The 26,714-nt window shown below is 43.2% G+C and overlaps 1 protein-coding gene across 1 annotated transcript; it reads right to left on the bottom strand.

The window, feature by feature from the left end:
- Positions 1-2,147: 2,147 nt before the first annotated feature.
- Positions 2,148-23,525, bottom strand: ARL6IP5 (ADP ribosylation factor like GTPase 6 interacting protein 5). The gene is made up of 3 exons (XM_047747090.1): positions 23,318-23,525; positions 6,036-6,253; positions 2,148-3,773 (listed from the first exon to the last, which is right to left on the bottom strand). Exons 1-3 carry the CDS (start codon positions 23,491-23,493, stop codon positions 3,601-3,603), a joined length of 567 nt encoding a protein of 188 aa, XP_047603046.1. The 5' UTR covers positions 23,494-23,525; the 3' UTR covers positions 2,148-3,600.
- Positions 23,526-26,714: the final 3,189 nt, after the last annotated feature.

Genomic DNA, 26,714 nt, shown 5'->3' on the forward strand with positions numbered 1-26,714 from the left:
CACCAAGCAGGACCTTTGTAATTGTCTAGCATGTTCTACATCAAGAGCACCCATGGGACACAGTGCTCTAAACATGTTTAAAAGCTTACTATGTATTAGTGGTTGAAGTTCTTTTTTCTTTTTTTTTAAGATTTCATTTATTTATTTGACACAGAGAGAGAGAGATCACAAGTAGGCAGAGAGGCAGGCAGAGAGAGAGGAGGAAGCAGGCTTCCTGCTGAACAGAAAGCAAACCAGGACCCTGCGGTCATGACCTGGAGCCCAACGCAGAGGCTTAACCCACTTAGCCACCCAGGCACCCCAGTGGTTGAAGTTCTTGAAAGACCTTATGTTTGCTTATATAGCCACAGTATTAATAAAGTCAGGAATTTCAAAAAGTGCTAATAGTCCCAAAAGACGGCTTTAATTTTAGATGTGTGATGAGAAAAGATGATCCAAATACATAGCTTACAGTTTCACTACACAGATTTTTGTCAAGGGACAGGTGAAGCCGCTTACTTACACTTGTTCCATCTACCCATTCCTAACCTAAAAATCTTAGTTGAAGATTTTAACTTTTTTTTTTTTACTGTCTTAATTTTATTTATTTTCAGTGTTCCAAAATTCATTGTTTATGCACCACATCCAGTGCTCCATGTAATGCATCCCCTCCTTAATACCCACCACCAGGCTCACCCATTCTCCCCACCCCCTCCCTTCCAAAACCCTCAGTTTGTTTCTCAGAGTTCACAGCAGTCTCCCATGGTTTGTCTCCCCCTCCGATTTCCCCCAACTCACTTCTCCTCTCCTTCTCCTAATGTCCTCCATGTTATTCCTTATGCTCCACAAGTAAGTGAAACCATATGATAATTGACTCTCTCTGCTTGACTTATTTCACTCAGTATAATCTCTTCCAGTTCTGTCCATGTTGATACAAAAGTTGGGTATTCATCCTTTCTGAAGGCTGCATAATATTCCATTGTATATATTTAACTTGGTGTGGTTTTTTTTGTTTTTTGTTTTTTTTAGATTTTAAGTAATCTCTAAACCCAACACGGAGCTTGAACTCACAACCCTGTGATCAAGAGTCACACTCTTGATCCCACTCCGACAGCCCGCCAGGTGCCCCTTGTTTTTTTTTTTAAGATTTTATTTATTTATTTGACAGACAGAGATCACTAGTAGGCAGAGAGGCAGAGAGAGAGGGGGAAGCAGGCTTCCCGCTGAGCAGAGAGCCAGATATGGGGCTCAATCTCAGGACCCTGAGATCACGACCTGAGCTGAAGGCAGAGGCTTTAACCCACTGAGCCACCCAGGCACCCCAACTTGTTTTTAAAATGCAATGATTTACAGCTCTTACATGCTACATTTTTATATTATTTTCCTTTTAGAATTGACCACCAACCATTAGTAATTATTAAGAGTATATATTTTATTTAAGTTGTCACTTTTGCCCTCAGTCTACAGAATTCGTGTAGACACTAGAAAGGGCTCAAATATGTCAGGTTTAAAAAAGGATCCCATTGGAATTCAATTTTATTCTAACTGGAAATTACTAAAGAATTAAAGTATTACTAAATAGTGCTATAGCCCCTCCACCCCTCATCCCATGGGGATATGGCCTAAGAACCCCAGTGGATGCCTGAAACCACAGATAGTACTGAATCCCCTACATATATCGTTTTTTCCCTGTACGTGCCTACAACAAAGTTTAATTTGTAAATGAGGCACAGAAAGTAACAACAAAAACTGATAATAAACTAGAACAATAATAATATGCTATGATAAAAAGGTATGTGAATGCGGTCTCTCAAAATCATCTGACTGTACATACTTATCCTTGTTCTGTGATGACGTGAGATGAGAAAATGCCTCCTATGGAGATGAAGTGAGGGGAATTGCGTAGGCATTGTGTTGTCATATTTGTTACCATTGACCTCCTGATGTGTCGGGAGGAGAATCGTCTGCTTCTAGACCGAGGCTGACTGCCGGTCACTGAAACCATGGAAAGCAGAAGCACGGATAGGGGGCATGAGGGGGGAGACTATGGTGTGTGAAACACAAGCTGAGTGGTTTCTGCCGCAGGGCAAGTCCTCATCGTGTAGAGGGTTGTCACCAAGTATCCCAGGTATTTAGCAACAGATGTGCATGAAACAAAGCCTCACAAATAAAAATCTTGGGTAAACTTTATTCTCCATCTTTGGGTAAGGGTACAAACTCTACACCATGTCTATGAAGTCAAGGTGCTCTCACTGTGCTAGAGAGGAAGGCTGCGGGTTGGGTGAGAAGTTAAAATGCAAGACAAATCAGGAGCAGCATATGCTGTGGCTTCTTATTTTAGGATGTACAGAGAGTCTCTTCAGTAAGTACTGCTCCAGTTGTCTTCATAACTCAGTGTTAGGAAAACCCAAATGTTGTCTCTTCATCTATGAAATCACTCAACTGGCAAGCAAAACATTTCGTATCATCTATTTCTAAATACATGAGAAATAAAAGGAAGAAAGTAACAGGATATATAAACTCATGCTATCTTGATTCTAATGTCTAGCTATGAAAACATACGGTGGTAACCATTGCTATCTACAATTTTTATGAAGTGCAGAAAGCCACTAGTGACTCCCACCTTCATAAGTCTTTTTGCTTGGTCATCGACAGATGCCTTTCAGATTCAAAAGACCAACCATTATTGTTCTCTTTGTGCCCCTAAGAAATCAATACAATGTACATCAATTTCCTTCTTTCTGAATGTTCCAGTTAAAAACTAAACAGTGAAAAAAATATAGGAAACATTATCTTGGACATCTTTTTATCAAAACAACAAAAGATGTGCCACATGAACAGAACTCAAGTTTTATTTTTTTGTTGTTGCTTTTTTTAACAAGACTCTCAATAATATAGGTTATATAGCTATAACCTTAAAGAAGGTGATCTTGAGGTTGCAACAGATACCTGCTAGTGAAAAGGCATTACTAGCATTTCAAAAATTTACAAAAACTTGACAAAGTAGTCTCCTAAACAGCTATCTTTATATTTGTAAACAAAATAAAAACTGGTTTATCCAGTTTCCACTGCACGTCAAACAGGTGGTAAAGTGATACAGATCATCTCTGATTTTAAAAGAAGAAGAAGAAAAGCCAAACTAGTTTAGACTGCACGTATTCTAGTCCCAGGAAATATTTTTGGAGGAGGACACGGGTGGGGCAGAGGATTAAAACAGTCTAACGTGTTGACATCTACTTTAACAGTATTTTTTTTCATTTACTCGTATTGCCTTGATACAATTAGTTTTCTCCCTACAAGTTAACAGTACTGTTGCTGTACAACGCAGAATTGTTTTTCTTTTATTTCTCTACAGAAGCAAGTGTGATCCCTTTCCTAGCAGTTTGCATAGACACACTTGAGACTTCAGGCATAATAGGAGGGTAGTTTTCTCACTGTTTCTGAGGGCTTCTCTCTGGAGCATCGGAGATGTTAACAGTTGGGCCTACACATGCATGCTGCCATAGATAGGTGGATGGTACAGGCGCCTCCGAGTTCAAGAACACAAATGGGAAGTAGGTCTGGATAAGGGCAAACTGCAACTTGATGTCTGCCACAGCCCTATCAATGGGGCATGGGTATTTATTCCTTCACTTTGCTGATATAGTCAGCGATTTTGGAAACACTTTCCTCCTGCTGTTCTAGGGCATCTAGGACAATGCCCATCGGTGTCCTCTTCAAGCCTATTCCCTCCATTTTATTCTCCAGTTTGTTCTTGAGGTTCCGAAGTCTCAACGACGCGTGGATGAACATCACTGCGGGGAAATGAAACCCGGTTAGCACGCAAGCAATGGTTCTCTGTCCACCGTGACCTTACGCTCCCTGTCTTCACACTTTAGGGAAACCGCCTCAGTTAGCTGTAGACCAGTCCGGTTCTCTAACTGATCCAAGTCCTCAAAAGGATCCTTGGACTTGGTCTTAGGCTCTTCGTCGTCAAGTCATATATTAAGTTTTCTTTATGTGTAAAGGAAAACGTATTCAGCAGGAAGGACCCTAATCTGGCAGCCACACTCTCTCACGCTGAGTTGTTACCCTTCTGCTACTACTTAAATGCCTTGAAATTCACAGTGAATCAACAGGATTCCAACTCACGTAAAAACCGACTTACACAAAGTTTTCCAAAAAGGAACTCATGCTCGGTTCACTGATAATCTTCCTGCAGGAAGTGTGCGGGTGAAGTCCACCAGGATGTGCCTCCTGAGGGGCAGATGTGCCTCCCGAGGGGTAGTCGCCCACAGTGCTGAGTATAGATGTCTAGATAAAAACTCATGGTTTTATAGATCTCAGGTACCTCAAGGTTCTGCACATTTGCTTCATCACTTACAATTACTCACATCTGTTTACTAAGAAACATTCCGGGGCCCCTCTCCTGGACCTCCTGAACCAGAACCATGAAGGGACAGGCCTGGGAATCTGTATTTTAAACAGGCCCAGCAGGGGATCTCTATCAGTGATTTTCTAACCCCCATGCACATATAAATCACCTAGGGAGCCTGTTAAAAAGAGGCAAATTCCAGGTCTCCACCACCCAAAATCCAGAAAGACTGAGGTAAAGCTCCATGATGTAAAGAGCCACTATTCACTCTGGATGATTCTCATATATGTGATCTTAGACCCTCATTTTGAGAAACACTGGTATGCCTTACATCTGGAGACTCCCAACTTAGAGCTTTGGAAACATTTGAGGAACTTTCTAAAAATACAGGTTTTGGGAGCACCACTGTCAAATCACAGAATCAAGATCTTAAGGGATATGGCTAGGCAATCCATATTTTTTAAGTGTCCTATATGATTCTGACAATCATCAAGGTCTAGGAGTCAAGAATCCTCTCTAATTTCCTCATTTTATAGATGAGCAAACTGCAGCCCATATAGGGTACCTGGTCCAAATCACATGGCTGGTTTCCAGCAGGTCTAGGAATAGAAATCTGGACACTTGACTCTCTACCAATGATCTATTTCATAACACTGGCCTGTCCGGGGCCCTGTTGTGGAAAGGTACTGAAGTTAACGAGCTGCGTTAAAAACAAACCAGAACCTTTGAAATACTAAGCTTGGCACATAAGGAGAACTTCAGGAATATTTCAAAAGTTTGAATTTGCTGATTCAAACATTTTGTCCAGTAAGGGTCACCTGGCTGGCTTAGTTGCAAGAGCATGCAACTACTGATCTGGAGGTCAAGAGTTCAAACCCCACATTGGGTATAGCGTTTACTTAAATAAATACTTAAAAAAAAAACAAATACTTTGTCCATTAAGGTGTGAATTCACCCAGAAATATCTGGGCTTAATCTAACATAACCCTAAACAAGCAACTGATTTTATTTAATGAAATAAATGCCCATGTGAAATGCTATTAAAGGGATCTTCCTGTGACTTAATATAATAGAATTTTAATTAGATTTCTGCTGATGAGACTGGGATTATATCTGTTCTGTATATCAGGTTTCAAGCGTTTGGGATCTCAGTAAATGACACATGTAAAATTTGGGAAATATCTGGCTCTTGCCACCAAAATCAGAGTACTCAGTAATTGTATTCTGGGCCACTTATTCTTAAAGACTTAGGGCACTTTGACACTGAACATGATCTACTGAGTAAAGTAGACAGTAAAGAGTTTATTTCTAAATGAAATCCATTCATTCTGTGTCAGGACAGTATGAATGTCCTTTAGGAATCTTTAAGGAGATTGAGAACAGACGAACATTAGACAAATCTAGAGGCTGATGCAGGCTGTGCAAATTTCTTGCCGGGGGACTTGGGATTTGTATTTCTTTTGTGCCTTTTCGTATCCCCAGAAGACTGTCTGGCACATACCAGGCCCTCAATATATCTCTGTGGAATTAGTGAAACATCAGGTCTTGATCTGTTGTGGCAAAAAATTCAGATAATTTTGCAGACATGCCAACACACATAAAGAACAGGCCAGGTAATTCCCAGTGAACAATTGTTCCTACTTTTTTTTTTCTTTTTCTTTTTTTTTTATGGCATAAGAAAAGAAGACTGAGGTTCACTTACGCAATAAAGGAAAAGTGATGCCAAACACAAAGACCATGACTCCCCCGAACATGGATATGAGGAAGTAGCTAGCCAGCATGACCACCATGACAAATGTCGTGGGATACTGCTTCTTCATCCGGCGGAGGATGTCTTTGTTGTGGGCTGCCCACACAAACCCCGTGAACACAAGCACCACCACAATGCCTCCAAGGATCATGTTGAAGGGGCTCAGGAACCTGGAATAAGAAGAAAAGAGGGAGGCGAGGTCAGCACTGGGAGCCGCAGGATGTGAATGAAGGTGAAGAAAGTGAGGAGGAGTCAAGTCCATGCTGAGTACTTACCTACATGGTCTTATTTAATCCTCATAATGTGATGAGGCAGATAGTATTAATTCATTTCTCAGAAGAAGAAACTGAGGCATGGAGGTGAGAAAAATGGTGAGCCAAGACATTTGGAAGTCTGACTCCCAACAAACTGGTCATCTTATTAGAGGCCTATAATTTTCAAAAACATTTTCCCTGAAAGTCCATACATGTTTTTTATTACATTTTATCTTCTTATTTTTTTAAAAGATTTTATTTATTTATTTGACAGAGAGAGAGAGAGAGATCACAAGTAGGCAGAGAGGCAGGTGGAGAGAGAGAGGGGGAAGTAGTCTCCCCGCTGAGCAGAGAGCCTGATGTGGGGCTCGATGCCAGGACCCTGAGATCATGTCCTGAGCCGAAGGCAGAAGCTTAACCCACTGAGCCACCCAGGCGCCCCAGTTTTTATTGCATTTTAAAACATACTACAGGGGCGCCTGGGTGGCTCAGTGGGTTAAGCCGCTGCCTTCGGCTCAGGTCATGATCTCAGGGTCCTGGGATCGAGCCCCGCATTGGGCTCTCTGCTCAGCAAGGAGCCTGCTTCCTCCTCTCTCTCTGCCTGCCTCTCTGCCTGCTTGTGATCTCTGTCTGTCAAATAAATAAATTAAAAAAATCTTAAAAAAAAATAAATAAAACATACTACAAACAAACAAACAAACAAAATACTACAAATAAGTCTGAAGAACCATCTGGGATCTTGCTGTTTCTATAGCTGGACAACTTCAGTCTTACTTGTCTGTCGCCTTGCTGAACGGGTCCTTTTTCAGAAACGCGGGTACCATCCAAACTTTTTGTTGATATTTTTGTTTTCAACTGTTGCGGTTTGCTGAACCAGAGCCGCCAAATCTGATACATGTTCAATGTTGTTTCCTTCAAGAATTAACTCATTCTCCTGGGCTTGAGATACTGAACAAGCCAGGTCTGGCCTCGAGATACTGAACAAGGCAGGCCTGGCCTCATCCAAACCCTGCAGATGTATTTTTCACCCAAGAAATTTTGGATTTCGACAAGAGAACCATTCTCCCAGGGAACGACATTGCTGGGGAAGCAAGCACAGCCCTACCTCCACCCGTAATGGAAGCCCAGTGTGACGCCCTTGATCACGTTCTGTATGTGACTACAGATGGTGCAAACAGGAGCCTGACCCTTTCTCTTCCCCCAGGTTTGTCAACTCTGAGCCTCTTCTTTCTCCTTCCAGGAGACTGATGTCTACACTGATGTGACTGACATCCCCCCACAGGATCCTGGCGGGCCTCTCGCGATCACCGTGTGTCCCTGCAGAGTGATGCTGACATTTGCTGGAACATCAACAGTCTGATTGCTGAGAACGGTCTTCATTCTCACGGTAAATGCGGCAAAGAGCTAAGAGACTTTTATAATTTAAGAGAGACTGCCTCTTTTGGAGGGGACGTTTCATTTCATTATATCCTGGGCTCTAGTACACACCCCGGACAGCACTCACATATTTTCTGAGCTCTTCGGGTTTATCTAAATCCTCCCAGAAGCTGCCACAACAGATGTGTATAGAGGTCCCATGATGGCCTCCATGGGCCAGACCCAGTCTGTTGTCACATTTGTGTTTGGATGGTACAGTGTTTAAAAAGAACTTTTACTTGAATCCCAATGTATTGAAAAAAATCCATACAACTTGGGATTTCTAGCTTCTCCTGTAAATGAGAAAATCTAACAAGAGTAGGCTCACTTTTCCACCTGTCAATGGCTGGCTAGAGCGCCTTCTCTTTCCTATGGAACAAATGCTCTCCAGTTAGCCCCCGTGTCCCTACGATCATCTACTGCATGGCCCTCACTGAGCCCCCATTCATCACTGCTTGTCTAACAGCTGCCCTGCACTGCTCTCTTACATAACCTGCCTGGCCCTTGGAAGCATCTCAGTCTATGACTCCCAGCACAGAGACTCTATTATAATTCTTTAAAAGGGGCAAGAGTGTCATTAGGAGATGGGTTATCAGCTGAGATTTCCAAGCACAGAGCCCCCACCTTCATTGTTACATACCCAGAGGTTACACTATTGTTGATAAGAAAGAGGAAAACTAGACGCAGTATTTCCGAAGTGAGAAGGGACTGGGTGTTGTGGCCCTCACTGACACCCAACCCACAGCATATACATAGTTCTTAATATGACATTTGTGGTCAGTAAGGACAATGAGTTACTAACTTTATACCCTAATAACAGGCTTAACGAGCATTTTACTCTGCAAGGACAATGAGAGTCAGTGTGTTTTCATCATGCTCTGAATATCAACATGACTAATTTGGAAATGAGAGACAGGGGGAACACAGGACTGGGAGGTGATGCCAAGAGCTTACTTTCTCTGAAACAGAACAGATGAAGGATTCGCACTCATGGCAGGGTTCGTATTTGGGATAACTAAGGTTCTTTTTAAAAAATCCCTTTATGTTTTAGCTCTGAGTCTGCCTTCTGAAACACAAAAGCTATGTGAAATAGTTTCAAGTAAGAGAGGAAGTACTGCATTCCTTAATGGGTGAAATCAGGGATAAAATCAATGTGAAACTGCTTTGGTAAAGTTAAAAATTTCTATTAAGGGGCGCCTGGGTGGCTCAGTGGGTTAAGCCTCTGCCTTCGGCTCAGGTCATGGTCTCAGGGTCCTGGGATTGAGCCCCGCATCGGGCTCTCTGCTCAGCGAGGAGCCTGCTTCCTCCTCTCTCTCTGCCTACTATGATCTCTCTCTGTCAAATAAATAAATAAATCTTAAAAAAAAAATTTCTATTAAAACGCATGGAATTAAACAGTGGTAAGAGTAGTGCAGTAGGACATAATTTAGAGTAAAACCCCATAATAGTAAGTTGCTTATTTCATTCAAATATTCATCCCCTTCCAGGCAATAAATCTCCTCCTCAGAATACAATCAAAGGAAACAAATACAATGCAAAGACCGAGATGTAACAATCTTCACAGGAGTGGTATTTATGAGGAAAAACTTACAGCAGTAACATATATGGCCACCATTTTAGAGGTGGTATATGCAGCTATTTTTAAATACTCGATAATATGGAAAGATTTGCTAGTCTATTGAGTGGGTAAAAGTAATCATACTACATTCTCTCCATTAGGTGGATTTATATATGTCATGTACCTGAGAAGGAGAAATTTTTACAATTAGTAACTTATTTTGTAATCAGAAATAAAATGAACATATATGAAAGGAAAATATAAAAATATAAAAGCAGCTTCTCCCCTGTCTATAACCCAGGCTGGGCACAGGCCAGCTACAACCGCCCATCTTTACTTCCATTGTCTCTCCAACAACATTCATGCAATTGCAATTCATACACCACAGCGATGCTGTTCCCTCTCCCACTCAAAGCCTGGTTTCCTGGCGCTTCTCCAGATCCTCTTGTGGCAAGGGGTACCACCCCACTCCCCCAGGCTTTCCCAGCGTCCAGCAATGGAACCGTTCTGTCTGTCCTTCACCAGTTCTTTATCGTCTGGGCCCACAGAGTCACTCTGTACTTTTTCTGTTTTAAAAAATTGTATCTGGGTTATGCTGTACCTTCTGCCCAGATCTGGGAAAGACTACTGCAGGCTTGGAGAAGGGAAGAACTGGACAGGGCAAAAATAAAATCTTTTTTAGCAGGTGGTAAAGGAAACGGAGCGGAGAGGCCCAGAAACTGTTACCGATTAATACATCTCATTCCTAGCCCTCGAAAGACACCGAAAGAAGTTTTCCTGAGAGACTGGAGCCGTTATACTGGGCAGCATCGTGGGTAGTTTATTCCCATTGTTTACTAGTTTCACCCAGATAATTTTGAGCTGTAAAGGAAAGCAAACATCAACATTAATGCAAAACACTCGAGTGGAGGGTTCAAGTTTAAGGAAACTGTCTTGCATAAACTGCAAATAAAAGACGGTTGGTTGGTAGCAAAATAGCAAAGGTATCCTACTCAGTTCCTTCTAGAACACCTATCAAAATAATTCATGAGGTGAAGCACATCATAAAAAGTATGCCAAGTTTTGTCTGTTTTCCTCTGGACAAGCAAAGTAGGCTTCTATGTTGAAAGTCTAAATAAAGCCCAGGACAAAGAACAACAAAAAATCCAGGCCTGACTCAAGCAATTCCAAATTTGCTTTTCACCTGTTCCTGTTGCTCATGTTCAAGGGAAAAGAACAGAGCACAGAGCCCTATAGAACTGGTTTTAGCTTACAACACACCCAGCCACAATCTATAATTAGAAAGTAACCAAATTTCCAAGCTGGAAAAAATGAACAAAGTTACTCGGAGCAGAAATGGTTTTCTTCCTTATTCTTCTTAAGTGCCATTCCATTCTAACAAAGAGTAAAATTTGCACCACTCCAAGGCCTTGGCACCTACTTGCACTTGGAGGAAAATAAAACACCACCCTCCAGGGTTTAATTTCATTTTCCAGTGGGTGCAGGAGCTTGGGAGCCGGCTCTCATCTGAGATGAGTGAAATTTCTTAGTCAACAGCTGGGCTCTTAGTCATGCCAGTCACAATAAAGCCCAGGAAGCTTTAGACAAAAACTCCCATAAATATATTACCCCAGCTTTCGTGGGGACAATTGCCACTGGGCTCTGATGGGTGGAGTTTCATCTACTGGTAGTCCCCCAGTGAGAAAGGGTGGGAGGAATGGAGACAGGAAGATAGAAGGGAAAAGGACAGAGAAGGGAGAAGGGACAGAGTGGGAGAGAGAGAGAATGCAGTTTTCTGTCCTTGATGGAAATAGGATCTAGTTTAACAACTGTAGAGTGTTCAAAGATAAAGAGCTTCAGTCCCATTGCACAGATGAATAAACTGAGGCCTAGAGAAGTGATGAAACACATTTGAAGGGATGTGGGGGAGAGAAAAGGATGCCAGCTGATGTAACCATGACAGCAATTCATGACAGCCCCTTGTGTATTGTTAGGCAGCTTCCAGACTCCAATCCCCCCGCCCCCACACCCACCCATTCTCAGTATTCTTCCACTTGCGGTCAGCAACGAAGGATCATTCTGGGAAATCCCTTGACATTCTGGTTTCTCTCTGAGGCAAGGTGGCTACCAGCAGGTGTGGACACATGTCCTGAATGTGCCAACATGATTCAGCTAGCCAGAGCTATAATTTCAGCTCCTGAAGTGGGGGGTGGAATAAACAAAAACAAAAAACCTGGCTGACCACACAATTTTAGAGCTAGAACAGATCTGGAAAAACACATTTCATTTTACACATAAGCAAGGTAGGGAATGCACAGGTTAGTAAATATGTCCAAACTCATCCGCTGTACGTAGGATTGGCGATAAAAGTTTACCAAAACAGAGATCCTCAGAGCAAGTCAAGTGTACCGTTGGTAACTCTGGGCACAATGCAAGGCCCACGAGAGCCAAAAAGGCAGTGAAATACTTCCTGAGCAGCGGAAGCCGCCTTGCCCTGAGTTCCAATTTTCTAACCCCAAAAGGTATTTTTGTAGTTGGGTTCCTGAGGAAGCCTGACTCACCAAGAAAGGCAGGGAACAATTTACTCACAGTGGATTTCTCTAAACTGGTGATGTTTTTCTGTGGTCCTTCAATAGCCAGAAGGGTCATTGCACAGATGAACCCACCCATCCATTTTCTTGCTTCTCCTTGCTCTTAGAATAAAAACAGTAAAAACACAGTTCGTTACACATGCTCCAAGGCCCCCCAGGGTCTGGCGCCTGCCTGTGTGTGCCTCCAGGCCACTAAATACTGCTATGGGATTTGTACCTGGCACAAGGAGGACTGGCTGGGGTGATAAGGGGGCGGCAGCGGGGAGGGGGGTGCCTACATTCCAGGCCACATTTGACTCACTAACCAATCTGGCTTGGGCTGCATCTGCTAGGAGTAAGGGGTGCTTTCAATAATCAGTATGATGGAGCCCGAGGGCTAGCAGCAGCCCTGCCTGTGGTCTTTTCATACACAGCCTCCTGATCTCACACTCCGTCCCCCGGGGGTTTTGATCTCACCCTAGACCTTGCCCTATCTCTGGCCCCCACAGCCTGCACACAAGCCATTCTCTGCATGATTCACTCCTACTTCCTTCAAAATGCACCCTGATCAGCCCTTCTTCTGTCTCTCTGGCCACATCAGAGCACCATATGCCTCTCCTTCCTAGCCTCATCACAGCGGTGGTGTTACATTTACTTGAATGAGGACTGGATGCACGTCTATCCCCCACTGGATTAAGCTCTTTGAGGGCTGGGACTGTAACATTTTCTCCCTGGCACCTAGCAACTTTCCATAACTAGGAATGAAGTGACAGGAAGTTTCTCTTGGACAAATCACTATTATTCTCAGTGCACACTAAATATTACCAGAGAAATAGTCCCTGTCTTTGTACCTTCACAGAGCTGTGATGAAAGGAACAGAGGAAAAAGAAAAGTAGGAAATATCATGTGTGCCCGTCCAGATGTGAGGCAAAATGATTGTGACGTGGTCCGAAAGGGCCCTTTGGCTTCCCGGCAGGGGGAACTTTGTTAAGTCTTGCCACTAGCATGTGCTGGGGATCAGGAGGGAGCATGGGGGAGCACAGGAGACTCAGAGTCCTGCAGACATGTCTGTACAGGCCCCTCCTGCTCTTTGATTCCCCAGATAAACCCAGTGGCCTTCCGTGGTTATTCTGGTTTCCCAGCATGGCTTCTGTCCAAGCAAATACTATTTCTGACTATAAAGTATAGATGTAAATGTACAAATCAGCTTGGGAGTCAGTATGACCAGGGTCACCTTGGCTTAATAATCACCAGGTAAAGGAGACTTTGGAGCAGTCTAAGGTGGGATGGGAGCCTGCCCCTTTGGTCACAGAAAGGAGGTCGTAAACTAACATTGAGATCTTAGCCAACTGAATTAGGAAGACCCACAGAATTTACTGCATCCCTGTTGGTACTGTCTATTAGTCACAGCCTGTGCACTTGGCACCATGGGTCTAAACACTCAAATGGCCACTCTGTTGGCAGTGGCCGACAAGTTTAAAGTATTCACCGAAGACACACCTTTATGAACCTCCATGTTTTCTTTTGCTTATTAAGCTAATTGCTTATTTTTTTCTTAGTCAACAGTTAATTGGGTCTGGTTTAGAAGCCATATATCTCAGACTTCCCTCAGCGATGGCACTTCCAATAACAGTGTACAAGGATCTGATTAGCTTGCAACTGTCCCTTTTGAAACTTTACATTAGGTCAAATTTCTACCATATATGATGCTGAGAGAACGGTGTAATGGACCTTCAGGTATACTCATCATTGCTTTCAGCAATTAGGAACCCATAGGCACTCTTGCAACAGATAATGTTTTGGAACTGAGGTGGAAAGATCTTTGTTTGCAAACTGTTCTTTCTGAATCCTTTCAGCAGAGTAAATTCAACTGTTTCCCCACGGCAGGTTCTGACCGCACGGAGAAGGCCGGGGATGGGCAAATGTAAATGAGCCTGGTGGCACTTAATCTTCTTTCTTATAGGGATCACGCAGCCCGTTTTCCCCCCACCAACACCCAATTTCTCCATTCCCTTCTGTTCCTCTGAGACAGGGAGAAACCACGTGCATGTGGACGGAAGCAGATTAGAGAGGCAGGCACCAAAGCTTCAATTTTCCACTTCAGTTGGACTTTCTGCCTTTTCAGTGGTGTCTCCGTTAGTGATTGCTCCATGGAAGGGCAGGCTGGGAAATCCCACCTGTTTAATGGTAAATCCTTACAGAAGGGAGAGGCAGCCTGCGGCTTTTGTCTGAGATCACAGGCATGAAAGTGTTCTCGGAAATAAGAGGCGAGAAAGCCCATTGCAACGGACAGAGGAGGATGTTATGGGTATGTATTCTGAAGCTGAGTAATAAGGCATAGAATTCATTTGTCCAAAAGGAAAAGAATAAGAAATGTCTAATAGTGCTGCGCAATTTGGTATTAAGGTCAAGTTCATCTTTCAGAATTGGATTTCTAAAGCAGAGCTCTCGGCCCCTACTAAGTAGATTGAGAGCTTTTGCCTTCTAAGAAAGGGACCAGGAATCCAAAATACACTCATTTGCACACTTATCCAGAATCATTATAAATCCTAATATGGGAAAAGGAGACAGCAACGACCATCCCCAGGCTGATGGTAGCAGGAAATTTTTTTCTTTTTTTTTTTTTTTTTAAGTGTTCGGAGGGGAAGTCAAGAACAAGGCTTCATAAACAGTGTCCGAGGATTTAATGAAAGGCAATCCTTATTAGATGAAGAATTTTGATTATAAATTTTATTGAGGGTTGACAGACCTCTTACAGTTCTGTACTCAGAAGCAGCACATAACCCATCAAGGAAAGGCACAGGCCAGCACTGCAGGTGCCTTGTCTCAAGTGGAGATAAAGAAGGACCGGAGGGCAGGAGGGGATTAATTCTGGGAGGACTGGGAAGGTAGGGTGGAGCAGTGTTCCTGCTTGTGCCCTCTGTGCCTGCTCAGTCTCTGACATACAGCACGTGCTCAGTAAATTCTTACCCAACTGAGTAAAAGACAACTGAGCTGCAGGGGGGGATGGGAAGGAAACATGAATTATCCTTTCCCCTGTCCACACTCAAAGCCTCTCCCATTTTCAACACCTGAGTTTTGAAATTTGGGATCATAATGAACAGGAGAAAAAAGGTAAGTCAGGTTGAAAAGACTGTTTTTTTTTTTTTTTTTTTTTTTTTTGAAAAGACTGTTTTGATGTATGGGTATATTTCTGTACACTTGCTATCTTTGTATGAAAATTAATTATGTCTGCAGTTTCGCCTTGCTGCCCCTCTAGACTCTAAACACGATGAAAGCAGGTATCATGGAGTCCTATTCTCCACTGTGTCTCCTAGCATGGCGCCTGAGAAGTTGGAAAATGCTTCATAGTCTTTGTGTAGTGGACGAAGCAAAAAAAAAAAAAAAAAAGAGTAATATTGTAGCATTGGTGTGGGAGTTGATTAATCTCAACAACTTTTTGCTAGGTTTTGGCATAAAAGAACTGCCATGAATTCCATCTGCAAATGTTTTAATACATTCCAATCCAGAACGTCCCAGAGCTCTCTAATCCCGTTCTTCCTTTACCAACTAGAAACTTGGGTTTTTCATTTTTGCAGCATTAAAAAGTACCAACAATTTGACTATTGAATTCAATACCAGACAACTGGCAGCCATAGGCCTCAAACACATTATGGGACCACACTCATTCTGAAAAGATTAAAGTAATGCTCATTTCAAACAGAAGTACCAGCCTTCCAGAAATGTCTTGCCATTTCAAACAACTAGAAGCATGAAGTGGCACCTGGAGTTTCCACCCTCTGGTAACACCTCCCCAGGCCACATGGTAAGGAAGTACTTTAAGAATATATGGGCTCAATGGGGCGCCTGGGTGGCTCAGTGGGTTAAGCCGCTGCCTTCGGCTCAAGTCATGATCTCAGGGTCCTGGGATCGAGCCCCGCATCGGGCTCTCTGCTCAGTGGGGAGCCTGCTTCCTCCTCTCTCTCTGCCTGCCTCTCTGCCTGCTTGTGCTCTCTCTCTGTCAAATAAATAAATAAAAAATCTTTAAAAAAAAAAAAGAATATATGGGCTCAAAAAAAGAAAAAAATATGAGCTCATTCAGGAGCTACACTATGCTGTCTTAAAGGGGAGGCCTGATCATACATGTATAAAAATAAATGAGCCTTTTAGCTGGAGATGCACTGGAGGCATTTATATGTTTGAAAATTCTGTGTGTGGTTGGTGCTTTCTGAAGCCACGCCAGGAAATAAGACTCCTGATGGCAGGGAGGAATTTGTGAGGATAAGAAAGGCAAATAATACAAATTGTGAGAGTCGGCGATACAGCTGAATTTGGTTAATTAGAAGCTTCAGAATATTTGCAATGGGACTTAACAGGATAAATATTTTACTTCATAACAATAAAAGAGGCTACTATTTATTAGCAGCTTTTGGTCCTAATTAGCCACATGAACTCCAGCCTTCCCAACTGTGAAACTAGGAGTTTGATGGGATCAGTACTTCTTAACTTCAACCTGGGGGTGTGTATCAGAATCACTTGGGGAGTTAAGATCCTGCACTCACCCACGAAGTATCTATTTAGTATTTCTGAGGTTAACACCTGGGCATATGGGTACATTTATTTAAATTTTCTCAGTGGTTCTTTTGAACCAGGCCAGACCAGTGTTTCTTAAATTTTAATGTGCCTATGAATCATCTTGAGAGTCTTGTCAGAAAGCTGACTATGATTCAGGAGGTCTGGGAGGGTGCCTGAAATTTTGCATTTCCAACAAGCTCCCACAGGGAAAGACGCTGCTGTTCTATGGCCCATATTTTAGATTTCTGGAGCTCAAATCTTTCAGCGTTCTCTTAAGCACAGAAATTCCTGTCCACAACCAGAATGCATCATATACTGAGCACTTAAACTGGAGGTGCCAGTAGGTGTTGTCTTTGCTTTTCACTTTGAAATAGAGGCAGAGACTTCTATTGCTGTGTATGATATAAAAAGAGTATCAAGGGGCCCCTGGCTGGCTCAGTCACTGGAGCGTGTGACTCTTTATCTCGGGGTTGTGAGTTTGAACCCCACACTGGGAGTAGAGATTACTTTAAAAAAAAAAAAAAAAAAAAAGAATATCTAGTGGCAAGATGTATTGTGTTAAGGATGGAGGAGGTACATATCTTCTTCAATCTTAGGCTTTTTTCCTTTCTTGATTTAAAAAATGCAAAGCCCCTTTCAGCAAAACACACACTTCCCTGCTTGTTATTAATGCTATTCCTTTTAAGTCACCCAGTCTTTTCTGAAATGATGCCTGAATCTCAAAAAGAAACTGAAGTCTTCAAGGGAAGCAACACAAGTGTTTATAAGAAACAAATTACAATTATGACAAAACCACTAAAGCATATCCATCATCTAATATTTCTAAGAGAACACACAAGCTGTGAGAATTCCAGATATACTTGGAACCTGGGACATAATATAATAACAGCAGCTACTGTTTTTTTTTTTTTTAAATTTTTATTTATTTATTTATTTTTGACAGACAGAGATCACACGTAGGCAGAGAAGCAGGCAGAGAGAGAGGCGGAAGCAGGCTTCCCCGCTGAGCAGAGAGCCGGATGCGGGGCTCGATCCCAGGACCCTGGGATCATGACCTGAGCCAAAGGCAGAGGCTTTAACCCACTGAGCCACCCAGGCGCCCCAGCAGCTACTGTTTAAATATTATCACTTGCTGGGCCTTAATGCACTTTATATTAATTAAGTCATGTTAATTCCAAGTTTATGGTAGTGGGACTCCAGAGCACATGAACTTTTAAGCAAAAACATAGAAAAGCAACAGCCAGAATGTTGTCAAAAAATAGAAAGGGAGTCTGTGGAATCAGCAGAGTCTTCCAGGCAGAATAAAAAAAGAATGATAACATAACAAATTTAATAAATCAAAGATAATGATCAAAGCCATGTAAGCTTAAAATCTGCTCCATACTTATGTATGAAAACTCAGAAGCCAGGAGCTAAAATCAAATTGTTTTGCTAAGTAACTGCCAGGAACTATGTTTTTGTAACTTGTTATAAACTGACTTGCATTAAGTGATCACTAAATTATCGTGATTTTCTTGGCAACAGAGCTGTGGTTCTCAACCAGGGGCGATTTTGACCCCCCCAAGGGATATCTGGCAACATCTGCAGGCAGATTTTTGAGGGCCTGGGTGCTCCTGGCATTCAGAGGGTGGAGAGCAGGGGTGTTGCTAAATATCCTACAATACACAGGACAGTCCTCTACAACGAAGAATTGTATGATCCCAATTGTCCACAGTGCTGATATTGAGAAAGCTGGCAGGGGAGTATTTCACCAAAATTCTATAAGGGCAATAGGAATTAGTGAAGAGTTTGCATTATAACCTTTTCTAAATTGTATTTTTACACTATAGCAATCTTAGCCAATATGTAGCAAGTGCTGTCAGCAATGACCCAGTTAGAATCACTTGAGGAGCATGCTGTTGCTATGTACTAGAGTGCTGCTATGTGCTTCAACATAATTTGTTCCATTAGGTCGGTTAACAGATGCTCCTGTGATTACATTGCGGCCTTCTGTTCATCTATTTACTTTGTATTCACAACTGAGCATCTGCTATAGAGGAGGCCTCAGGGATACAGCCAATACAAGTAATTGTATAACCACGACAATTGATAACCATGGCAAGAAAAAGAAAAAGCAATCACGAACAAAACCCACAGTCTCTGGCCTCAAGGAATTTATAGTCCAGGGTGGAGACAAGGAAACAGACAACTTAAAAGCCTGTGAGGTTAACTACCAGGAAAGATACAGACAGGCACAGGTGTGTGGCCCAACTAACGCAAGGAAGTGAGGGACAAAGGGAAAATGTTTCCAAAGATTTGGTACTAAAGCTGTCTTAAAGGAGAAGTAGGAGTAGGTAAGTTGGCAACTGGAGCTTGGGAGGATGGAGCTGTTGGGGTAAAGATGCTGTCTATGGGATGCCTGGGTGGCTCAGTGGGTTAAGCCTCTGCCTTCGGCCCGGGTCATGGTCCTGGGGTCCTGGAATCAAGTCCCTTCCTCCTCCTCTCTCTCTCTGCCTGCCTCTGGCTACTTGTGATCTCTCTCTGTCAAATAAATAAAGATGCTGTCTATGTTTCTCATACCAACAATGATAAATAATAATAATAAGAAGAAACATGTGTGGAGCAAAAACTAAGAGCTGGACACTATTCTAAGAACTTTGCCTGTAGTAACTCGGGTAATCCTCATAGAAGCCCTATGAGACAGGTACTATAATTAGACTCATTTATAGATGAGGAGGCTGAGGCACGGGCGCAGTTGAAGTCCAAGGTTACACAGCTATGACCGGCAGTTGGGATTTAAAATTTACTTAATGTGGCTCCGGTGCCTGAACTCTTAACCACTACTTTATACTCTTTGAAGAGCCAGAACATATGACAACTATCTTTAACAAGGGCTGTTAGCTAAGACACTCACTCAGAATTAATCTTAGAGTAGACCTACTGAGTGAAAGTCACATGCCTGGTAAATAAGGCTTTTCGGATGAAGATGGAACTTCTAACCATGGATTACAAGGCCCTGCCTGATCAGGCCCTCAGATACAGATTTACCTCTATCCTAATCCCTCTTAACCTCCCATCTTGGGAAAGGCAGCCCTTTCTGTTGCTTTTGGAGTTAAATGATATCCACTTGGTCTTACTTCTTCCTTCCTGCGAGCTGGAAGAGCAGGCTTTCTGCATCCTGACCCAAGCCAGTTTGCAACACAGGAGAATTCACAGTTGAGGCTAGAGCCCTCCAACAAGGCCCTAGAGGCCCCTTGTCACTACTCAGGGATAGAAGCTTTGAAGAACACCCTTTGAACATGGTTTCTTCCCCAGTAAATACCCAGGCCACATTTTCACACACACTCTACCAAAGTATGGGAAACTGTCAGATGCTATAGAAGAACCAGATAAACAGCCTCCAACACTGCTCTGAGCCACCCATCTGCTGACATCACTGAGAAAGTTCTCTTTAGAATGAAAAATGTTCCAGAGTCAACTAAGCTCCCTGACCCTGAAGATATTTGGTTTCTTCCAGCTTTAAGAGACTAAATTCGGGGCACCTGGGTGGCTCAGTGGGTTAAAGCCTCTGCCTTCAGCTCAGGTCATGATCCCAGGGTCCTGGGATCGAGCCCTGCATTGGGCTCTCTGCTCAGCAGGGAGCCTGCTTCCCTTCCTCTCTCTCTGCCTGCCTCCCTGCCTACTTGTGATCTCTGTCTGTCAAATAAATAAATAAAATCTTTTAAAAAAAAGAGAGACTAGGGGCGCCTGGGTGGCTCAGTGGGTTAAAGCCTCTGCCTTCAGCTCAGGTCACGATCTCAGAGTCCTGGGATCGAGCCCCACATCGGGCTCTCTGCTCAGCGGGGAGCCTGCTTCCTCCTCTCTCTCTGCCTGCCTCTCTGCCTACTTGTGATCTCTGTCTGTTAAATAAATAAATAAAATCTCTTAAAAAAAAAAAAAAAGAGAGACTAAACTTCATGACTCATAAGAAGATGACACATTATGGCACATTAGGGGCACCTGGGTGGCTCAGTCGGTTAAGCATCTACCTTCGGCTCAGGTCGTGATCCTGGGCTCCTGGCATGGAGCCCCTCTGAGCGGGGAGCTTTTTTCTCCCTCTCCCTCTGCGCCCCCCCCCCCCCACTGCTCATGTTCTCTCTCTCTCTCTCTCTCTCTAATAAATAAATAAAATCTTAAAAAAAAAACCCCATATGGCACATTAGTTCAGAGCACAAGTGTGAGCAAGTCAATTTACACTCTTTGAGCCTCAAGGATAATAATAATAGTAATAACAATAATAATAATATCTCATCTCACTGGGTTGTATGAGATAATGAAGGTAAATTATTTACCAATTACTTGGCACACAGAGCACTCAGTATGCAATAAATGTTTGCTTTTATTACTATTAGATTATAAAGAAAAAAGTCACTTGTAGAAAAATTACTGTGTGTTTGTGGGTGCAGAGACAACAGGTAAAGGTCATACACCAAATTTTTACTGGGGTATGAAGGAAATCCTATTTTTTACACACATGTAGTTTTCCAATCAATTTACTGCTGGCCTGTATCTTTTCTAAGTTTTTTAAAATAATAAAAGTAAAGATGCTATTTTTTACTTTTACCTTCAAAAAGTTCACTGCCGACCAACATTTCTTATTTGAAAGGAGAATGGCCAGGGCACCTGGGTGGCTCAGTGGGCTAAGCCGCTGCCTTCGGCTCAGGTCATGATCTCAGGGTCCTGGGATCGAGTCCCGCATCGGGCTCTCTGCTTGGCAGGGAGCCTACTTCCCTCCCTCTCTCTGCCTGCCTCTGTCTACTTGTGATCTCTCTCTGTCAAATAAATAAATAAAATCTTTATTAAAAAAAAAAAAGAAAGAAAGGAAAATAGCCAACTCTTCAAAACTGCCTGGAGTGAGCAGGCTACGGCACTATAATGAAGGAGCTATATTTAGTCAGGGGGCTGGACCCTGACCTTCACAGTGAAAAATGGATTCCATCAAAGCAGCAAGCCTGCCCAAGCCTGTGACTAGTCTGGGCAGTACACCTCTTTGAAAAGCAATAGTTTTGGGGCCTCTGGGTGGCTCAGTCATTAAGCGTCTGCCTTTGGCTCAGGTCATGGGCATGGGGTCCTGAGATGGAGCCCTGCATCAGGCTACGGGCTCAGTGGGAAGCCTGCTTCTTCTCCCTCTCCCACTCCCCCTGCTTCTGTTCCCTCTCATACTGTGTCCCTCCCTGTCAAATAAATAAATAAAATCTTAGAAAAAAAAAGAAAGAAAGAAAAGCAATAGTTTTCTCTGAACATTTGACTAGTATGTATCAAACCTTGTCTGATATCTAAGTTTCGAGGGTTACCGCACACACACACAAAAAAGCCTCATATCTAGATCACCAGATAGTATGTATGGCTTGTTTCTTTACTAAAGAGGGAGAAAAGAAAAAGAAAGCAAACCAACAGATGCAATCCTATATACTATTTATTTTGTTTCAACAAAATCTTTTCATGTTCTGGGAAATGAGCTTCAAGCATAAGGATAGGGGAAAGGTTCAGGAAGCAGCCACCCCAGGGCTTAGCCCTGTTCTACCCCAACTAATTTTAACTTGGCAGCCACTCTAATTCAGAGTCGGCTCAGAGCCTGTGCCTTCCACACACCAAGTCATTCTTAGAGTTTGTGATTCCTTAAGCATCACAGAATGAGGATCTGTGCAACTGTTCACTGAATCCCACAAATGAGGGTTCTCTTCAGCATGGGGACAACTACTCGGAACCAGGTCTGGAAGTTGTGAACTCTTCTCCACCGTGCTGTTCCTGGTACTGTAGCTTCTCAACTACTGCCACGTGCCCTTGGGCTATAAGTCATGTCTGATTGATCTTGGTGTTGTTTTGAGCTTGTCACCAAGAAGTGACTCAACAATAAATAAGCCAAAGATCAGCAAACCAACCTAAGAAACACCCTATTTGGCCTTTCCCACACCCTCCAAGTTGCAGATTCCTCCTCTTTCTCCCTGGCCAACTTTGCCTCTCTGTATTGGCACGGGAGTTCCTTTATAAAATATGAGGTTGGCTTTTTCTTTAAGATGCATAGAATCAGCAAGATCTAGAATATCACCATCCTGCAAAAGTCAGAAAAGCATTTCTTAAAGGGTAAACTACAAGAAAAGGTGGTTTCTAGAAGAACAGGTGTGTGTGCGGGAAGCGGGTGGAACTGTATTTGACAACACTTATTTTAAGATCTGCTATTGAGAAGGTCTTTAATACGATGAGACCACGGGCTAGAAGGGAAGGAGAGAAAGTAGCCACGCCTGACAAGTCCTGGATGAAAACGCAAGAGAACCCCGTTCCTAGAGTCAGGGCAGCCTTCACCCCACACCGGGAGCTGCGCCACCAGGAAACACCCACCCTCTTGCTCCAAGCTCATCTTCCTCACACAGTGAGGCGGGCACTAGGCGGAGAAACCGACAAAGCGCGTCGCCTCCTGGGTGCCCTTTTTACACAAAAACCCCCAGAATGCAGAGTTCGGATCCACACCCAGTCGCCCAAGTCTCCCAGGGCGGCGCCCGTTCCCACCAGCCCCAGAATAGGGTTACACCACTTCCCTGGTTCTTATTTTTAAAAGACTGGGGCGCTGCAAATATCTACAACAAGGGCCTAATCAGGGCACAGAAGGGAAAAAAAAAAAGGCTTTTTTTTGTTGTTGTTGTTCGAAGCTGGCAAAATTTCCTCACCCCTAGCAATCCCTTTACCTCTCCGCCCCGGGCACGGGAAGGAAAAGGGGACATCAGGATTGCTGCGGCCTCGCCCTGACAAGTTTCCACTGGCTTGACCGCTTGCTCTTGCCAGGACGGAGGCTGGGGGTGGAGAGCGTTTCCACACCCCGGGATCCTGTACACCCGGAACCCCACGGTGCCGCCTTCGATCAGTGCCCCGGAGGGGGACCCTACTTACCCCACAACGGAAATCATCATGGCAGCCACCACCAGGTAGTTGGTCTGATAATAGAGCAGGTTGCTCACCACCCGGTTGTTCCATTTGGAAATGTCCCTGAAGTCCGGCCGGGCGAAGCGGTCAGAGCCAGGGAAGAAATCGTCCCAGGCGCGGAGCGGGGCGAAATTCACGTCCATGTCTACTCTTTCAGCTTCTTGTTCTTCCCTTCTGGAATCTGGCGGCGGCGGCGGCGCCAACCGATCAGCTGAGCTGGGTTAAAGATGACAGCGGCTGAGGCTCAGCCGGCTCTGCGGTTGGTGAACAGCGGAGCGAAGGAAATTGGGAGCGGGCGGGCGTTTTTCTCTTCTTTACTTCTTGATTGGCTCTAAGAGGTTGGCTACTAGAAGTGGGGCCTGGCGATAGAGTAAGGGGCAGAGTGCAAAATGGAGATGAAACTGACCCAAAGAAACCAGAGGAAATCCCCAGTGTGAAACGAGATGGCAATGCCCTCTCTGACAGTGCGAATACACGCCACCTCCTTTAAAATACCCCCTTTTGGGTGTTCAACATAAGAATGTGTTCTGGACTTCAGGGAAATTTTTTTTGCAGCTGTTCAGATGCCAATCTAAGTGGAATGGAACGGAAGGCAACTACAGCGTTCCTGGAAGATGAGCTGGTTTTGAAAACCAAGTAGTTTCTAACCTCTGCACATCTGAATGCAATTCTGATGTTTTCTCCTTCCCTATGAGTCACTATGAGTGAAACCAGATTGGCAAAATGGGAAAGAAGAACCTGTAACAGAAGGGCTGGCTTGTTATTTCACCTCTCTCTCTCTCTCTTTTTTTCTCCATCTCTGTCTTCTCCAGACAAAATTATTGAACTACTGTGCTATTCTGATGCAGTGGGCACTCTGGGTTCATCAACCTTGAGCTGGGATGTTGTTCACCTTAGAAAGCAAGCAATGGTCTGCAGTGACCAATAGTGTAGAGTAATTGCTTAGAGTTAGATATTACTGCTATTATTATTAATAATAGTACAGACCATGATTCATCTATATGTTATTAATAATAGTGTGTTAACCTGATTTGTTTTCTGTGGTTTATAAAGAACGTCCACTGACTTTTCTCTATCTTGTTGTAATTTTATTGTGGTGATTGTCTCTGAGTGGGCTTCACAGGGGACAAAAAGGTGGAAGATTTGAGTATGATGCTGCAAATATTTTGAGTCCTTTTACGGCTCTATGAAAACACTCTGGGGGATTAAAAAAAACAAAAGGTGAAAAGAGTGCAACCTTGCCCTGCCTTCAAGGATCTTGCAATGCAGTGCAAAGACTAACTTAAATATATTACACTAAGAGGAGTGCTGAGTAGAGATGTCCCAGAACTTAGTGCTCAGTTACAGGAAGTTAGAGGGTGTGGAAGAATCCCCTGGGGCTTAGAATTTCAAGAAGCCACACTGTGGGCAAGCTGAGAAGATGATCTTGGCCATGACCAGCATACCAGCGCCAGTAGGACCCCACACCTGTTGGAGATCTCAGTGAGCATTAGGAACTGTGACCAAGAACCTTCTAATTACTCAAGACTGCATGACTGTAAACTGTCAGATGTCTGTTAGTAATAATATGATTCCTCATTGATCACAGGCAATTAATATCCAGTAAACATTTGTTCCGTGAATTTTTTTTTTTTTTTAATTTGTTTACAGGCACCTGGCTAGCTCAGTTCGTAGAGCATGTGACTCTTAATCTCAGGGTCTTTAGTTCAAGCCCCATTTGGGAATGGAGCCCGCTTAAAAAAAAAGAAAGAAAGAAAGAAAGAAAGAAAGAAGAATGAATTTATTTGTTTAAACCTCCAAAGAGGTTTAAAAATAAAGAAACGTGGGGCACCTGGGTGGCTCAGTTGTTTAAGCAACTGCCTTCGGCTCAGGTCATGATCCTGGAGTCCCAGGATCGAGTCCCACATCGGGCTCCCTGCTTGGCAGTGAGTCTGCTCTCCCTCTGAGCTCTCCACTCTCACACTCTGTCTCTCAAATAAATAAATAAATAAATAAAATTTTAAAAATAAAGAAACGAAAAAAGCCAGGTCTAACTTGTATTTAGCATGATTTCCTTCTCCCTCTCTTACAAAATACTAACCAGACTTCTCTTTCTGGCTGTGTATGACTTTTTTTTTTTTCCCCCACTACACATTTCTTTGTCAAAATCATTTTAAATCAAAATGGACACATCTGGAATCCTTACTTGATTTCAGGTACTCTTTGAAATGCTATTAGTAGCGGTACTTTGTCACTATTCATTTAGAGGGTCAGATTCAGTGTAGAGGCTTTCCTGTGGCTCTTATATCCATGCCTGGGCTTCTAGATGGACCCATCCTGAATATTTATCTGTCTGTATACAAACTATAGTGGATAGTCTAATAGTTTATGATATATTCCCTTTGAAATGAAATAAATCAGTTGCACGTCTGTTGCTTTCATTGCTGGCAAGGGCAGGTGGCTATTTCTAATTGGTCTGTCTCAGTCAGTGGGAACGCCTTGGTGTCATCTAGCAAAACACCACCACAGCAGTCTAGGTGTTAGTCCCAAGGCACACAGACGAACGGCTAGATGCCTTTGCACGCCTCTTCATTGTCCATCAGCACCCTGTTCCTGAGCCTTACCTTCCTCTCTATGAAATGGGTAAGTTTGAACTAGATGATCTCTAAGCCGCCTGTTGGTTTTTATCATGTGGGGGAGGGGGTGTGTGGAGCTTACTATTGTTAATCAGAAGGTCTCCTTTTGATCAGAAAGTAACATTGCTTGGGCCCCACCCATTGAACCTGTTTTGAAAAGCAAGGGCTTAATCTCAGTGGTTTCTATGGGCTGAGTAGCCTGGGCAAAATTTAAAAAAAAAAAAAAAAAAAGAGGTTTCTGGCTTGTTACTGAGACATGTGACCCAAGAAAGTGGCTGGTGTCTCCTGCTACAGATTGTGGACTGTGAACTCTGTCTTCTCCCACTTACTGCCTGGCACTGACTTTTAGCTCAATGAGTGCTATTGAACTGAACCTGATTGAGGGATAATAAAGGACAAAGAGGAGACAACATCATAATTTATTAACAGCAGCTACATTTACTGAGTACCCATTAGGTTTTACAAAACTCCATGTCAGTGGTTCTCAAGCTTTATTTTGCACAGAATCATACAGGGCTTTGCAAAAGGGTGGGGATGGGGCCTGAAAACTTGCATTTATAACAATTTCCCAAGTGGTTGATCAGGGATTGTATTTTGAGAACCACTGTATTTCATTCAATTCTCAGTCTTACAAGGCAAATATTTTACAAATGAAGACCCCACATTGCTCAAACTCTCATAGTTCTGTAAGTGGAGAGTTAAGAATTTAAACTGTTCTTCTTGACTCTAAATCTCATTTTTTCCAGCTC

This window comes from Lutra lutra, chromosome 1 (genome assembly GCF_902655055.1).
Source record: "Lutra lutra chromosome 1, mLutLut1.2, whole genome shotgun sequence".
Taxonomy (NCBI): domain Eukaryota; kingdom Metazoa; phylum Chordata; class Mammalia; order Carnivora; family Mustelidae; genus Lutra; species Lutra lutra.